This window comes from Pseudophryne corroboree, assembly GCF_028390025.1.
Source record: "Pseudophryne corroboree isolate aPseCor3 chromosome 3 unlocalized genomic scaffold, aPseCor3.hap2 SUPER_3_unloc_9, whole genome shotgun sequence".
Classification (NCBI taxonomy): Eukaryota; Metazoa; Chordata; class Amphibia; order Anura; family Myobatrachidae; genus Pseudophryne; species Pseudophryne corroboree.
In genome coordinates, this window is record NW_026967585.1 from 1,287,704 (window position 1) to 1,305,646 (window position 17,943).

General features: G+C 49.4%; 1 protein-coding gene across 1 annotated transcript in view; it reads left to right on the top strand.

The window, feature by feature from the left end:
* Positions 1–363: 363 nt before the first annotated feature.
* Positions 364–17,943, top strand: part of LOC134984872 (zinc finger protein ZFP2-like) — a 31,218-nt gene continuing 13,638 nt past the window's right edge. Inside the window, exons 1-5 of the mRNA XM_063950350.1 lie at positions 364–510; positions 2,460–2,651; positions 6,853–6,931; positions 7,032–7,129; positions 7,236–7,824. Of these exons, the coding sequence (XP_063806420.1) occupies positions 433–510; positions 2,460–2,651; positions 6,853–6,931; positions 7,032–7,129; positions 7,236–7,824 (1,036 nt within the window). The 5' untranslated portion in view covers positions 364–432. The remainder of the gene's footprint in view (positions 511–2,459; positions 2,652–6,852; positions 6,932–7,031; positions 7,130–7,235; positions 7,825–17,943) is intronic.

Sequence of the window (17,943 nt, forward strand, 5' to 3'; positions counted from 1 at the left end):
AGGCCATGAAATATCCCTCAGGAGACCCTGTCCCTTCACAACCAATTCTCACGCTTACACCACTTCATGGCTGCAGTCATACTCGTCTGACAACTCAGGACACACAGAGCACATGCTCCGTACGGGTCGTGCACATGAGCGGTGTACCGAACATCAGCTCATTGTGACTCCACCCACAATAGCGCTACAATCTAGATCAGTCCCACTATGCAGTACAGCCTTATGGGGCTCAGTCACAGGAGCCTCGGAGACACTGACCAGGACTCTATGGCTGTGGGGAAATAGGAGACTTAATGGCCACTCTATTCCATATTTACTATGTTACATGTGCAATATGTTTTATGTATTATATTTATTCCAGGAACTCCAGCTGTGAGGAACAGAGTCTTTATTACACATCACACGTTCTGTATTCTCTCTGATTCACCGAGGATGGACAAGGACAGGAGTCACAGGACTGAGAGGATAATAAATATCACCCTGGAGATCATCTACCTGCTGACTGGGGAGGTGAGTGGATCTGGGAGCGTCACAGTGACCTTATATCTATAGTAACAATACAGGAACATGACTGGGGAGGTGAGAGGGACCTGGGAGCATCACAGTGACCTTATATCTACAGTAATAATAAAGGGACATGACTGGGGAGGTGAGTGGATCTGGGAGCGTAACAGTGACCTTATATCTATAGTAATAATACAGGGACATGATTGGGGAGGTGAGTGGATCTGGGAGCGTAACAGTGACCTTATATCTATACTAATAATACAGAGACATGACTGGGGAGGTGAAAAGATCTGTCAGTGTCACAGTGACATCACTTATATCTATTGTAATAATTCAGGGACATGACTGGGGAGGTGATAGGATCTGGGAGCATTACTGTGACCTTATATCTATAGTAGTAATACAGGGACATGACTGGGGAGGTGACGGAATCTGGGAGTGTCACTGTAGACATCACTTTTATCTATAGTAATAATACAGGGACATGACTGGAGAGGTGAGGTGAACTGGAAGCATCACTGTGGCATTACTTATATCTAAATTAATAATGCAAGGACATGACTGGGGAGGTGGGGCGGATCTGGGAGTCTCACAGTGATGTCACTTATATCTATGGTAATACAGGGACATGACTAATGAGGTGTGTGGCTCTTGGAGCTATACAGTGAAATTACTTTTATCTATAGTAATAATACAGGGACATGACTGGGGAGGTGAGGGGATCTGGGTACGTCACTGTGACATTACTAATATCTATAGTCATAATACAGGGATATGACTGGGGAGTTTAAGGAATCGGAGCATAACAGTGAGGTCACATATCTATACTAATAATACAGCGATGTCAGTGTCACTTATATCTATAGTAATAATATAGGGACATGACTGGGGTGGTGACGGGATTTTGAAGTGTTACTGATAAGTAACATATCTATAGTAATAATAAAGGGACTTGACTGCGGAGGTGGGGGGATCTGGGAGCATCACAGTGAAATCACTTGTATCTCTAGTAATAATATAGCGACATGACTTGGGAGGTGAGGGGATCTGGGCGCGTCACAGTGACATCACTTATATCTATAGCAATAATACAGGGACATGACTGGGGAGGAAAGGGGATCTGGGAGCGGCGCAGTGATGTCACATATCTATAGTAATAACACAGGGACATGACAGGGGAGGTGAGGTGATCTGGGAGTGTCTCAGTGACATCACATATCTATAGTAATACAGGGACATGACTGGGGAGGTATAGGGACCTGGGAGCGACACAGTGAAGTCGCATATCTATAGTAATAATACAGGGATATGACTGGGGAGTTGAAGGGATCTGGAAGCATCACTTTGATGTCACATATATCTATAGGAATAATACAGGGACATGACTGGGGAGGTGAGGGGATTTGGGAGTGTCACAGTGATGTCACTTTTGTCTATAGTAATAATACAGGGACATGACTGGGGAGGGGAGGGGATCTGGGAGAGTCACAGTGACCTCACATATCTATATCAATAATACAGGGACGTGACTGGGGAATTGAAGGGGTCTGGGAGAGTCACAGTGACGTCACTTATATCTATAGTAATACAGGGACATGACTGGGGACGTGAGGAGATCTAGGAGCGTCACTGTGATGTCACTTATATCTATAGTAATAATACATGAACATGACTAGGGAGTTTGGGGGATCTGGGAGCGTCACAGAAAAATCACTTATATCTATAGTAATAATACAGGGACATGACTGAGGAGGTGAAGGGATCTGGGAGTGTCACAGTGACATCACATATCTATAGTAATAATGCAGGGACATAACTGTGGAGGTGCAGGAATATGGGAGTGTCACAGTGACATCACTTATTTCTATAGTAATAATACAGGGACATGACTGGGGAGGTGACGGGATCTGGGAGTGTATATATTGATATTTGATGTCTCCACCATTACACAGGATTACACAATAGTGAAGAAGACATCCAATGAGTATGAGACACCCAGCAGCCATCCCCCTGTATCAGGAGGACTGAGTAGAACCCAGAGCCCCATCACGGTGCCTCCACCTCACTCACTGACACATGAGAGACACAATGATCAGAAGATCCTGGAACTCACCAAGAAGATCATTCAGTTGCTGACTGGAGAGGTGACGGCTGGGAATAGGGCATTATACAGTAACACCGGGGGACGTGTCTGGGTGATGACTGAAGAGGTGACTGTCGGGAATGGGGCATTATACAGTAACACCGGGGAACGTGTCTGGGTGATGACTGGAGAGGAGACCGCTTGGGAATGGGGCAATATAGTAACACAAGGGTTTGTGTCTGGGTGATGACTGGAGAGGTGACTGCTGGGAATGGGGCATTATACAGTAACACATGGGGATGTGTCTGGGTGATGACTGGAGAGGTGACTGCTGGAATGGGGCATTATACAGTTACACCGGGGGACATGTCTTGGTGATGACTGGAGAGTTGACTGCTGGGAATGGGGCATTATACAGTAACACTGAGGGACTTGTCTGGGTGATGACTGGAGAGGTGACTGCTGGGAATGGGACATTATACAGTAACACCAGGGGATGTGTCTGGGTGATGACTGGAGAGGTGACTGCTGGGAATGGGACATTATACAGTAACACCAGGGAACGTGTCTGGGTGATGACTGGAGAGGTGACTGCTGGGAATGCGATATATACAGTAACACCGGGGGATGTGTCTGAATGATGACTGGAGAGGTGACTGCTGGGAATGGGACATTATACAGTAACACCGGAGATGTGTCCGGGTGGTGACTGGAGAGGTGACTGCTGGGAATGGGACATTATAGAGTAACACCAGGTGTTGTGTCTGGGTGAAGACTGGAGAGGTGACTGCTGGGAATGGGACATTATACAGTAACACCAGGGGGTGTGTCTGGGTGATGACTGGAGAGGTGACTGCTGGGAATGGGACATTATACAGTAACACCAGGGGTTGTGTCTGGGTGAAGACTTGAGAGGTGACTGCTGGGAATGGGACATTATACAGTAACACCAGGGGAAGTGTCTGGGTGATGACTGGAGAGGTGACTGCTGGGAATGGGGCATTATACAGTAACACCAGGGGACGTGTCTGGGTGATGACTGCTGGGAATGGGACATTATACAGTAACACCAGGGGAAGTGTCTGGGTGATGACTGGAGAGGTGACTGCTGGGAATGTGGCATTATGCAGTAACACCAGGGGACGTGTCTGGGTGATGAATGGAGAGGTGACTGCTGGGAATGGGACATTATACAGTAACACCAGGGGAAGTGTCTGGGTGATGACTGGAGAGGTGACTGCTGGGAATGGGGAATTATGCAGTAACACCAGGGTACGTGTCTGGGTGATGACTAGAGAGGTGACTGCTAGGAATGGGACATTATACAGTAACACCAGGGGAAGTGTCTGGGTGATGACTGGAGAGGTGACTGCTGGGATTGGGGCATTATACAGTAACACCAGGTGACGTGTCTGGGTGATGACTGGAGAGGTGACTGCTGGGAATGGGACATTATACAGTAACACCAGGGGTTGTGTCTGGGTGAAGACTTGAGAGGTGACTGCTGGGAATGGGGCATTTTACAGTAACACAAGGGGACGTGTCTGGGTGATGACTGGAGAGGTGACTGCTGGGAATGGGACATTATACAGTAACACCAGGGGTCGTGTCTGGGTTGTGACTTGGAGAGGTGACTGCTGGGAATGTGGCATTATACAGTAACACCGTGGGACTTGTCTGGGTGATGCCTGAAGAGGTGACTTCTGGGAATAGGGCATTATACAGTAACACCAGGGGACGTGTCTGGGTGATGAATGGAGAGTGACTGCTGGGAGTGGGGCATTTATACAGTAACACCAGGGGATGTGTCTGGGTGATGACTGGAGAGGTGAGTGCTGGGAATGGGACATTATACAGTAACACCAGGGGGAGTGTCTGGGTGATGACTGGAGAGGTGACTGCTGGGAATGGGGCATTATACAGTAACACCAGGGAACGTGTCTGGGTGATGACTGGAGAGGTGACTGCTGGGAATGGGACATTATACAGTAACACCAGGTGTTGTGTCCGGGTGAAGACTGGAGAGGTGACTGCTGGGAATGGGACATTATACAGTAACACCAGTGGAAGTGTCTGGGTGATGACTGGAGAGGTGACTGCTGGGAATGGGACATTATACAGTAACACCAGGGGAAGTGTCTGGATGATGACTGGAGAGGTGACTGCTGGGAATGGGGTATTATACAGTAACACCAGGGGACGTGTCTGGGTGATGATTGGAGAGGTGACTGCTGGGAATGGGACATTATACAGTAACACCAGGGGATGTGTCTGGGTGATGACTGGAGAGGTGACTGCTGGGAATGGGACATTATACAGTAACACTAGGGGACATGTCTGGGCGTTGACTGGAGAGGTCACTGCTGGGAAAGGGGCATTATACAGTAACACCAGGGGATGTGTCTGGGTGATGCCTGGAGAGGTGACTGCCGGTAATGGGGCATTATACAGTAACACCACGGGACGTGTCTGGGTGATGACTGGAGAGGTGACTGCTGGGAATGGGACATTATACAGTAACACCAGGGGATGTGTCTGGGTGATGATTGGAGTGGTGACTACTGGGAATGGGACATTATATAGTAATACCAGGGAATGTGTCTGGGTGATGCCAGGAGAGGTGACTGCCGATAACGGGGCATTATACAGTAACACCAGGGGATGTGTCTGGGTGATGACTGGAGAGGTGACTGCTGGGAATGGGATATTATACAGTAACACCAGGAGATGTTTCTGGGTGATGACTGGAGAGGTGACTGCCGATAACGGGGCATTATACAGTAACACCAGGGGATGTGTCTGGGTAATGACTGGAGAGGTGACTGCTGGGAATGGGGCATTATACAGTAACACCAGGGGGAGTGTCTGGGTGATGACTGGAGAGGTGACTGCTGGGAATGGGGCATTATACAGTAACACCAGGGAACGTGTCTGGGTGATGACTGGAGAGGTGACTGCTGGGAATGGGACATTATACAGTAACACCAGGTGTTGTGTCTGGGTGAAGACTGGAGAGGTGACTGCTGGGAATGGGACATTATACAGTAACACCAGTGGAAGTGTCTGGGTGATGACTGGAGAGGTGACTGCTGGGAATGGGACATTATACAGTAACACCAGGGGAAGTGTCTGGATGATGACTGGAGAGGTGACTGCTGGGAATGGGGTATTATACAGTAACACCAGGGGACGTGTCTGGGTGATGATTGGAGAGGTGACTGCTGGGAATGGGACATTATACAGTAACACCAGGGGATGTGTCTGGGTGATGACTGGAGAGGTGACTGCTGGGAATGGGACATTATACAGTAACACTAGGGGACATGTCTGGGCGTTGACTGGAGAGGTCACTGCTGGGAAAGGGGCATTATACAGTAACACCAGGGGATGTGTCTGGGTGATGCCTGGAGAGGTGACTGCCGGTAATGGGGCATTATACAGTAACACCACGGGACGTGTCTGGGTGATGACTGGAGAGGTGACTGCTGGGAATGGGACATTATACAGTAACACCAGGGGATGTGTCTGGGTGATGATTGGAGTGGTGACTACTGGGAATGGGACATTATATAGTAATACCAGGGAATGTGTCTGGGTGATGCCAGGAGAGGTGACTGCCGATAACGGGGCATTATACAGTAACACCAGGGGATGTGTCTGGGTGATGACTGGAGAGGTGACTGCTGGGAATGGGATATTATACAGTAACACCAGGAGATGTTTCTGGGTGATGACTGGAGAGGTGACTGCCGATAACGGGGCATTATACAGTAACACCAGGGGATGTGTCTGGGTAATGACTGGAGAGGTGACTGCTGGGAATGGGGCATTATACAGTAACACCGGGGGACCTGTCTGGGTGATGACCGGAGAGGTGACTGCTGGGAATGGGACATTATACAGTAACGCCAAGGGACGTTTCTGGCTGATGACTGGAGAGGTGACTGCTGTAAATGGGACATTATACAGTAACACCAGGGGATGTGTCTTGGTGATGACTGGAGAGGTCACTGCTAGGAATGGGACATTATACAGTTACACCAGGGGAGGTGCCTGGGTGATAACTGGAGAGGTCACTGCTAGGAATGGGACATTATACAGTAACACCAGGGGACGTGTCTAGGTGATGACCGGAGAGGTGACTGCTGGGAATGGGACATTATACAGTAACACCAGGGGATGTGTCTGGGTGATGACTGTATCACTGTGTGTGTCAGGTGTCTATAAGGTGTCAGGATGTCACTGTCTATGTTTCCATGCAGGAGGGGGAGTATATAGAGAAACACAGAGGTCTGTACAAGGACGTGATGATGGAGAATCACCGACCCCTCACATCACTGGGTAAGAGGAGACTCATGTATTGTACAGGGGAGAGCAGGTATGGGGGCCCCTATATACACACACGTCATCTGATAATCACATATATACACTATACCTACAGATGGGCCCAGTAACAGAGATACCCCAGAGAGATGTCCCCGTCCTTTGTATTCCCAGGATTGTACAGAGGAGAATCACAGGATCCCACAGGAGGATCAGGTAGGTGGGATTTAGGGTCTCGTCAATATACCAAAGTAACTGTCACTATATGATCTGTAGAGCAGCTGTGTGTCTTATACATTATAGTGTTTTTTGTATTTTTTAGGAAGAACGTCTGTCTGATATTAAAACGGAAGATACAGAGGGAGAAGAGACGTATGTGACTGATATAAAGGCAGAAGATATAGAGGGAGAAGAAGAGACGTATGTGACTGATATAAAGGCAGAAGATATAGAGGGAGAAGAAGAGACGTATGTGACTGATATAAAGGCAGAAGATATAGAGGGAGAAGAAGAGACGTATGTGACTGATATAAAGGCAGAAGATATAGAGGGAGAAGAAGAGACGTTTGTGACTGATATAAAGGCAGAAGATATAGAGGGAGAAGAAGAGACGTATGTGACTGATATAAAGGCAGAAGATATAGAGGGAGAAGAAGAGACGTATGTCATTGATATAAAGGCAGAGGATATAGAGGGAGAAGAAGAGATGTATGTGACTGATATGAAGGCAGAAGATATAGAAGGAGAAGAAGAGACCTATGTGACTGACATAAAGGTAGAAGATATAGAGGGAGAAGAAGAGATGTATGTGTCTGATATAAAGGCAGAAGATATAGAGGGAGAAGAAGAGACGTATGTGAGTGGTGATCAGCAGTGTAAGGAGGAGGAGATCCCTACAGATATCAGCACAGGTGAGTAATAAACAATTACTACAGAAAATAGTCACATATTCTCCTTTCTCAGTCACTACAGCAATCTCTTATCCTACATCCTCCTCTGTCAGTATAAACTGAGGAATATATATTTCTCTATCGTCCTAAGTGGATGCTGGGGTTCCTGAAAGGACCATGGGGAATAGCGGCTCCGCAGGAGACAGGGCACAAAAGTAAAGCTTTTACAGGTCAGGTGGTGTGTACTGGCTCCTCCCCCTATGACCCTCCTCCAGACTCCAGTTAGATTTTTGTGCCCGGCCGAGAAGGGTGCAATTCTAGGTGGCTCTCATAAAGAGCTGCTTAGAGAAAGTTTAGCTTAGGTTTTTTATTTTACAGTGAGTCCTGCTGGCAACAGGATCACTGCAACGAGGGACAGAGGGGAGAAGAAGTGAACTCACCTGCGTGCAGGATGGATTGGCTTCTTGGCTACTGGACATGAAGCTCCAGAGGGACGATCACAGGTACAGCCTGGATGGGTCACCGGAGCCACGCCGCCGGCCCCCTCACAGATGCTGAAGCAAGAAGAGGTCCAGAATCGGCGGCTGAAGACTCCTGCAGTCTTCTTAAGGTAGCGCACAGCACTGCAGCTGTGCGCCATTTTCCTCTCAGCACACTTCACACGGCAGTCACTGAGGGTGCAGGGCGCTGGGGGGGGGCGCCCTGGGAGGCAAATGTAAACCTATATACTGGCTAAAAATACCTCACATATAGCCCCCAGAGGCTATATGGAGATATTTAACCCCTGCCAAACTTCACTAAAAAGCGGGAGACGAGCCCGCCGAAAAAGGGGCGGGGCCTATCTCCTCAGCACACGGCGCCATTTTCTGTCACAGCTCCGCTGGTCAGGACGGCTCCCAGGTCTCTCCCCTGCACTGCAGAAACAGGGTAAAACAGAGAGGGGGGGCATATTAATGGCTATATATTTATAAAAAGCAGCTATAAGGGAGCACTTAATCATAAGGCTATCCCTGTCATATATAGCGCTTTCTTGGTGTGTGCTGGCAGACTCTCCCTCTGTCTCCCCAAAGGGCTAGTGGGTCCTGTCTTCGTATAGAGCATTCCCTGTGTGTCTGCTGTGTGTCGGTACGTGTGTGTCGACATGTATGAGGACGTTATTGGTGTGGAGGCGGAGCAATTGCCAAATATGAGGATGTCACCTCCTAGGGGGTCGACACCTGAATGGATGCCTTTTTTTGTGGAATTACGGGATAGCGTCAACTCGCTTAAGCAGTTGTTTGCCGACATGAGGCGGCCGGACACTCAATTAGTGCCTGTCCAGGCGCCTCAAACACCGTCAGGGGCTGTAAAACGCCCTTTGCCTCAGTCGGTCGACACAGACCCAGACACTGATTCCGGTGGTGAAGGTGACGAATCAACCGTATTTTCCAGTAGGGCCACACGTTATATGATTTTGGCAATAAAGGAGATGTTACATTTAGCTGATACTACAGGTACCACTAAACAGGGTATTGTGGGGTGTGAAAAAACTACCAGTAGTTTTTCCCGAATCAGAAGAATTAAATGACGTGTGTGATGAAGCGTGGGGTGCCCCGATAAAAAACTGCTAATTTCAATGAAGTTATTGGCTTTATACCCTTTCCCGCCAGAGGTTAGGGAGCGCTGGGAAACACCTCCTAGGGTGGACAAAGCGCTAACACGCTTATCAAAACAAGTGGCGTTACCCTCTCCTGAGACGGACGCACTTAAAGATCCATCAGATAGGAGGATGGAAAATATCCAAAAAAGGTATATACACACATACAGGTGTTATACTACGACCAGCTATTGCGACTGCCTGGATGTGCAGTGCTGGGGTAGTTTGGTCAGAGTCCCTGATCGAAAATATTGATACCCTGGACAGGGACAATATTTTACTGTCGTTAGAACAAATAAAGGATGCATTTCTTTATATGCGTGATGCACAGAGAGATATCTGCACACTGGCATCACGGGTAAGTGCTATGTCCATTTAGGCCAGAAGAGCTTTATGGACACGACAGTGGACAGGCGATGCGTAGAGGAGTTATTTGGGGTCGGTCTATCGGATTTGGTGGCCACGGCTACGGCCGGGAAATCCACCTTTCTACCTCAAGTCACTCCCCAACAGAAAAAGGCACCGACCTTTCAACCGCAGCCCTTTCGTTCCTTTAAAAATAAGAGAGCAAAGGGCTATTCATATCTGCCACGAGGCAGAGGACGAGGGAAGAGACAGCAACAGGCAGCTCCTTCCCAGGAACAGAAGCCCTCCCCGGCTTCTACAAAAGCCTCAGCATAACGCTGGGGCTTCGCAAGCGGACTCGGGGGCGGTAGGCGGTCGTCTCAAGAATTACAGCGCGCAGTGTGCTCACTTGCAGGTAAATCCCTGGATCCTGCAGATAATATCTCAGGGGTACAGGTTGAAATTAGAGACAGAGCCACCTCGCCGTTTCCTGAAGTCTGCTTTACCAACGTCCCCCTCAGAAAGGGAGACGGTTTTGGAAGCCATTCACAAGCTGTATTCTCAGCAGGTGATAGTCAAGGTACCTCTTCTACAACAAGGGAAGGGGTATTATTCCACTCTTTTTGTGGTACCGAAGCCGGATGGTTCGGTAAGACCTATTCTAAATCTGAAGTCCTTGAACCTGTACATAAAGAAGTTCAAGTTCAAGATGGAGTCACTCAGAGCAGTGATAGCGAACCTGGAAGAAGGGGACTTTATGGTATCCTTGGACATCAAGGATGCGTATCTCCACGTTCCAATTACCCCTCACAATTCTGGAGCTAAGAGCAATCTACAATGCTCTAAGCCAGGCGGAACCTCTGCTTCAAGAAAGACCGGTGTTGATCCAGTCGGACAACATCACGACAGTCGTCCATGTAAACAGACAGGGCGGCACAAGAAGCAGGAGGGCAATGGCAGAAGCTGCCAGGATCCTTCGCTGGGCGGAGAATCACGTGATAGCACTGTCAGCAGTATTCATCCCGGGAGTGGACAACTGGGAAGCAGACTTCCTCAGCAGACACGACCTTCACCCGGGAGAGTGGGGACTTCATCCAGAAGTTTTCCACATGCTATTAAACCGTTGGGTAAAACCAAGGGTGGACATGATGGCGTCTCGCCTCAACAAAACACTGGACAGGTATTGTGCCAGGTCAAGAGATCCGCAGGCAATAGCTGTGGACGCGCTGGTAACACCTTGGGTGTACCAGTCAGTATATGTGTTTCCTCCTCTGCCTCTCATACCAAAGGTATTGAGGATTATACGGCAAAGAGGAGTAAGTCTAGTGGCTCCGGATTGGCCAAGAAGGACTTGGTACCCGGAATTTCAAGAGATGGTCACGGACGATCCGTGGCCTCTACCTCTGAAGAAGGGACCTGCTTCAGCAGGGTCCTTGTCTTTTTCAAGACTTAACGCGGCTGCGTTTGACGGCATGCCGTTTGAATGCCAGATCCTAAAAGGAAAAGGCATTCCAGAAGAAGAAGTCATTCCTACCTTCATAAAGGCAAGGAAGGAAGTCACCGCGAAGCATTATCACCGTATTAGGCGAAAATATGTTGCGTGGTGCGAGCAGCGGAGTGCTCCGATGGAGGAATCTCAGCTGGGTCGTTTCCTACATTCCCTGCAATCAGGATTGTCTATGGGTCTCAAATTGGGATCTATTAAGGTTCAAATTTCGGCCCTATCAATATTCTTCCAAAAAGAATTGGCCTCAGTTCCTGATGTCCAGATTTTTATAAAAGGAGTACTGCATATACAGCCTCCTGTGGTGCCTCCGGTGGCACCGTGGGATCTAAATATAGTTTTAGATTTCCTCAAATCCCATTGGTTTGAACCACTAAAGAATGTGGATTTGAAATATCTCACATGGAAAGTGACTATGTTACTGGCCCTGGCTTCGGCCAGGAGAGTATCTGAATTGGCGGCTTTATCTTATAAAAGCCCTTATTTAATTTTCCATTCGGATAGGGCAGAGCTGCGGACACGTCCGCATTTTCTCCCTAAGGTGGTATCAGCGTTTCACCTGAACCAGCCTATTGTTGTGCCTGCGGCTACAGACGACTTGGAGGACTCCAAGTTGTTAGACGTTGTCAGAGCCTTAAAATTATATATTTCAAGGACGGCTGGAGTCAGAAAATCTGACTCGCTGTTTATACTGTATGCACCCAACAAGTTGGGTGCTCCTGCTTCTAAGCAGTCGATTGCTCGTTGGATTTGTAATACAATTCAACTTGCACATTCTGTGGCAGGCCTGCCACAGCCTAAATCTGTTAAGGCCCATTCCACAAGGAAGGTGGGCTCATCTTGGGCGGCTGCCCGAGGGGTCTCGGCATTACAACTCTGCCGAGCAGCTACGTGGTCAGGGGAGAACACGTTTGTAAAATTTTACAAATTTGATACCCTGGCAAAAGAGGACCTGGAGTTCTCTCATTCGGTGCTGCAGAGTCATCCGCACTCTCCCGCCCGTTTGGGAGCTTTGGTATAATCCCCATGGTCCTTTCAGGAACCCCAGCATCCACTTAGGACGATAGAGAAAATAAGAATTTACTTACCGATAATTCTATTTCTCGGAGTCCGTAGTGGATGCTGGGCGCCCATCCCAAGTGCGGATTATCTGCAATACTTGTACATAGTTATTGTTAACTAATTCGGGTTATTGTTTAGGAAGCCATCTTTCAGAGGCTCCTCTGTTATCATACTGTTAACTGGGTTTAGATCACAAGTTGTACGGTGTGATTGGTGTGGCTGGTATGAGTCTTACCCGGGATTCAAAATCCTCCCTTATTGTGTACGCTCGTCCGGGCACAGTACCTAACTGGAGTCTGGAGGAGGGTCATAGGGGGAGGAGCCAGTACACACCACCTGACCTGTAAAAGCTTTACTTTTGTGCCCTGTCTCCTGCGGAGCCGCTATTCCCCATGGTCCTTTCAGGAACCCCAGCATCCACTACGGACTCCGAGAAATAGAATTATCGGTAAGTAAATTCTTATTTTTCCCAGTGTGGAGTCAGGAGCCATCACTCCTATTATACACCTATCCCCCTTCGGACCCGTTGAAGGCGCAAGTTCTACAAATGGTGGTGAGTTCCCTCCTGTATACAGGAGTGGTAGTGCCGGTTCCTCTGTCCCAGAGAGGAAGAGGATACTACTTGGCCCTGTTTCTTGTTCCAAAACCCAATGGGTCTTTCTATTTCGTCCTAGAGGATGATGGGGACACCATGGGGTATAGACGGGATCCGCAGGAGACATGGGCACTTTAAGACCTTCAAAGGGGCGTGACCTGGCTCCTCCCTCTATATCCCTCCCCAGACTCCGTTTTAGAAATGTGCCCAGCGAGACAGGAAACACTCGGGGGAGCTCTACTGAGTTTCTCTGAAAAGACTTATGTTAGGTTTTTTTATTTTCAGGGAGGTCTGCTGGCAACAGTCTTCGTGGGACTGAGGGGAGAGTAGTATGACCCACTTCTGATGAGTTCCAGGGCTCTGCTGTTGCTGACAGGATGCCTCCGCACCTGAGGGGAGATGAATGCCGGGTACGCTCGAATGCTCGCTCCCACAGCCTGCCGTCACCCCCTTTCAGAGCCAGAAGTCAGAAGACACGTGAGTAGGAGAAGAAGACTTCTCTTCAGTTTGATGGTATTTGGAGGTACCGTGCAGCAAGGAAAGCACAGTGCGCGCCATGCTCCCACACAGACACCACCGCTGGGTGCAGGGCGCTTGGGGAGTGGGGGGGGGGGGCGCCCTGAGGCAGCATTTACCTCAGTATAAACTGGCCAGAGGCACTGTCCTAACCCCCGCCAGTATAAATAATTAATTTAAAAAAGCTGGACCGAAGCGCGTCATTGCAGGGGCGCGGCTTCATCCTCACTGCTCACTATACTCTGCGCCATTTCCTTCCTCATCAAGCCACAGACACGCTGGTCCTTTCTCTGCACAGCAAGTGCCAGGGGGACTAAAAAAAGGGGGCGGGGGGCATATTTTATAGTATATATCAGTGTTCGCAAATACGCGCTATGACGCGTATTTTACCCCATTATTGCAGGTGGGGACTCAAATATTAAAAACCGCTGGGTCCCTCAGGACGCGCTCTGACCAATGAGCAGCGCTGTCCTCTGCCGTCAATCAGTTCTGCTCTCCAATTGCAGAGGAAGGGGAGGAGACCATGGAGCATGTGATCTCCCTCCCTTCCCTCACCCTCCGCTCCGCTCTGCACCGGACCCGGATTCACTTGGGGGCTGTGGCGCCAGCCGCCTATCCTTACGTAGGGACCGCGCTGGTCATAACAAACTGAGTTAACCCCCGGCTCCCCGGGCACATCTTCTGGCGCGTTGCCATGACAGCAGCCTAGCAACCGCCGGGACAGGAAGGAGCCCAGTCGTGTCACAGCTCTCCCGTGTATGTATGCAATCCAGAAATAGTGTGAGAAAGAATGTGTGTGCGCGTGTGTTCCAGAAATGCTCACTTATATGGTGTGAGCATGGAATCAAGAGATGCTCAGTTATATGGTATTTGTGTGTGTATTGAATCCATATGGAAAACGGTGCATGATGGTGGACTACCTGATCACCGGGGGCACCTGCTATGTACTGGATGATTGTGTCTCTATGCAGCAGCTCATCTGGGCCGGAGTGAGTGACCCTGAGCCCTCTGCTCAATGAGGGGACGCGCCTGTCTGTCTGCTAAGAATCTTCTGTTAGACTCCTGGGAGGGACAGCATTTAAGATATGTGGTGCCATAAGTCCCAGCATGACGTGCTAGGGGGTGTGAGGGGACCAAAAGTCCCAGCATGATGTGCCAGCAGGGGTGATTGGACCATAAGTCCCATCACAACGTGCCATGGGACCATAAGTCCCAGCATTATATGCCGGTCTCAGCGATGATACAAAAAGTGTCATCCTCTGGAACTTTTAGGTTTAAGTCATTGGTTGCCTAATAATGGGTACATGCCAGTCTTCTCCCAATCTAAGCCGTAGAACTCCATTATCAACTGGAATTATGTCTTCTGTAGTGGGGTCAAGTGAATGGGCTAGAAATAAAGGAAAACTTTTTTTTTGTTTAATCTCTTATCAGCATATTCCTGTGTGTATAAGTGTATACCGTGCTCTATCTGGCGCAATATGTATAACGTGCTCTACCTGGCGCAGTGTGTATAGGAGGTTCTGTATGGTGCAGTGTGTATAGGAGGTTCTACCTGGCGCAGTGTGTATAGGAGGTTCTACCTGGCGCAGTGTGTATAGGAGGTTCTACCTGGCGCAGTGTGTATAGGAGGTTCTACCTGGCGCAGTGTGTATAGGAGGTTCTACCTGGCGCAGTGTGTATAAGTGGTTCTACCTGGCGCAGTGTGTATAGGAGGTTCTACCTGGCGCAGTGTGTATAGGAGGTTCTACCTGGCGCAGTGTGTATAGGAGGTTCTACCTGGCGCAGTGTGTATAGGAGGTTCTACCTGGCGCAGTGTGTATAAGTGGTTCTACCTGGCGCAGTGTGTATAGGAGGTTCTACCTGGCGCAGTGTGTATAGGAGGTTCTACCTGGCGCAGTGTGTATAAGTGGTTCTACCTGGCGCAGTGTGTATAGGAGGTTCTATATGGTGCAGTGTGTATAGGAGGTTCTACCTGGCGCAGTGTGTATAGGAGGTTCTACCTGGCGCAGTGTGTATAGGAGGTTCTACCTGGCGCAGTGTGTATAAGTGGTTCTACCTGGCGCAGTGTGTATAGGAGGTTCTACCTGGCGCAGTGTGTATAAGTGGTTCTACCTGGCGCAGTGTGTATAGGAGGTTCTACCTGGCGCAGTGTGTATAGGAGGTTCTACCTGGCGCAGTGTGTATAAGTGGTTCTACCTGGCGCAGTGTGTATAGGAGGTTCTACCTGGCGCAGTGTGTATAGGAGGTTCTACCTGGTGCAGTGTGTATAAGTGGTTCTACCTGGCGCAGTGTGTATAGGAGGTTCTACCTGGCGCAGTGTGTATAGGAGGTTCTACCTGGCGCAGTGTGTATAGGAGGTTCTACCTGGCGCAGTGTGTATAGGAGGTTCTACCTGGCGCAGTGTGTATAGGAGGTTCTACCTGGCGCAGTGTGTATAAGTGGTTCTACCTGGCGCAGTGTGTATAGGAGGTTCTACCTGGCGCAGTGTGTATAAGTGGTTCTACCTGGCGCAGTGTGTATAGGAGGTTCTACCTGGCGCAGTGTGTATAGGAGGTTCTACCTGGCGCAGTGTGTATAAGTGGTTCTACCTGGCGCAGTGTGTATAGGAGGTTCTACCTGGCGCAGTGTGTATAGGAGGTTCTACCTGGTGCAGTGTGTATAAGTGGTTCTACCTGGCGCAGTGTGTATAGGAGGTTCTACCTGGCGCAGTGTGTATAGGAGGTTCTACCTGGCGCAGTGTGTATAGGAGGTTCTACCTGGCGCAGTGTGTATAAGTGGTTCTACCTGGCGCAGTGTGTATAGGAGGTTCTACCTGGCGCAGTGTGTATAGGAGGTTCTACCTGGCGCAGTGTGTATAGGAGGTTCTACCTGGCGCAGTGTGTATAGGAGGTTCTACCTGGCGCAGTGTGTATAGGAGGTTCTACCTGGCGCAGTGTGTATAAGTGGTTCTACCTGGCGCAGTGTGTATAGGAGGTTCTACCTGGCGCAGTGTGTATAGGAGGTTCTACCTGGCGCAGTGTGTATAAGTGGTTCTACCTGGCGCAGTGTGTATAGGAGGTTCTACCTGGCGCAGTGTGTATAGGAGGTTCTACCTGGTGCAGTGTGTATAAGTGGTTCTACCTGGCGCAGTGTGTATAGGAGGTTCTACCTGGCGCAGTGTGTATAGGAGGTTCTACCTGGCGCAGTGTGTATAGGAGGTTCTACCTGGCGCAGTGTGTATAGGAGGTTCTACCTGGCGCAGTGTGTATAGGAGGTTCTACCTGGCGCAGTGTGTATAGGAGGTTCTACCTGGCGCAGTGTGTATAGGAGGTTCTACCTGGCGCAGTGTGTATAGGAGGTTCTACCTGGCGCAGTGTGTATAGGAGGTTCTACCTGGTGCAGTGTGTATAAGTGGTTCTACCTGGCGCAGTGTGTATAGGAGGTTCTACCTGGCGCAGTGTGTATAGGAGGTTCTACCTGGCGCAGTGTGTATAGGAGGTTCTACCTGGCGCAGTGTGTATAGGAGGTTCTACCTGGCGCAGTGTGTATAGGAGGTTCTACCTGGCGCAGTGTGTATAGGAGGTTCTACCTGGCACAGTGTGTATAGGAGGCATCCTAGTGACGCTTGGTTATATTAGAGACGCGGCTGCGTACTTGAAAGAGGCTGCGAGAGATTATGGCCTTCTGTGTGCTAAAGCAAATGCTATGTCAGTTATGGCTAGGCGAGCGCTTTGAACTCCCCAGTGGAATGCTGATGCTGATTCCAAGAGAAATATGGAGTCTCTTCCATATAAAGGTGGTGTACTATTTGGTGACGGAGTTACTGATTTGGTGTCAACGGCTACCGCGGGTAAGTCGTCCTTTTTACCTTATGTTCCTGCGCAACAAAAGAAGCCACACCATTAGCAAATGCATCCGTTCGGCCCAACAAATATAGGAGAGGTTGAGGTAATTCCTTCCTTGCTACCAGAGGTAGGGTTAGAGGCAAGAGAGCACCCGCCTCCTCGGGTTCCCAGGAGCAGATGTCCTCCCCGGCTTCTGCCAAATACACCACATGACGCTGGGCTTTCCCTACAGGAGACCGCTCCGGTGGCGGCACGTCTCAAGCTCTTCAGTCAGGTCTGGGTTCGCTCGGGCCTAGACCCTTGGGTTTTGCAAATTGTGTCCCAAGGGTACAAACTGGAGTTTCAAGACGTTCTCCCTCGCTGTTTATTCAAATCAGCCTTACCAGCTTCGCTTCCAGACAGGGCTCTAGTCTGCGGAGCAATACAAAATTTGTGTCAAAATCAGGTTGTGGTCCCGGTTCCCCTGGCACATCAGTGGGAGGGCTTTTATTCAAGCCTGTTTGTGGTGCCGATGCTGGATGGCTCGGTAAAACCAAGCAGAAATTCAAATTCAAGATGGAGTCTCTCAGAGCGGCGATCTCCAGTCTGGAGGAAAGGGAATTTATGGTCTCATTGGACATAAAGGATGCATACGTCCATGTCCCCATCTATCCCCCTC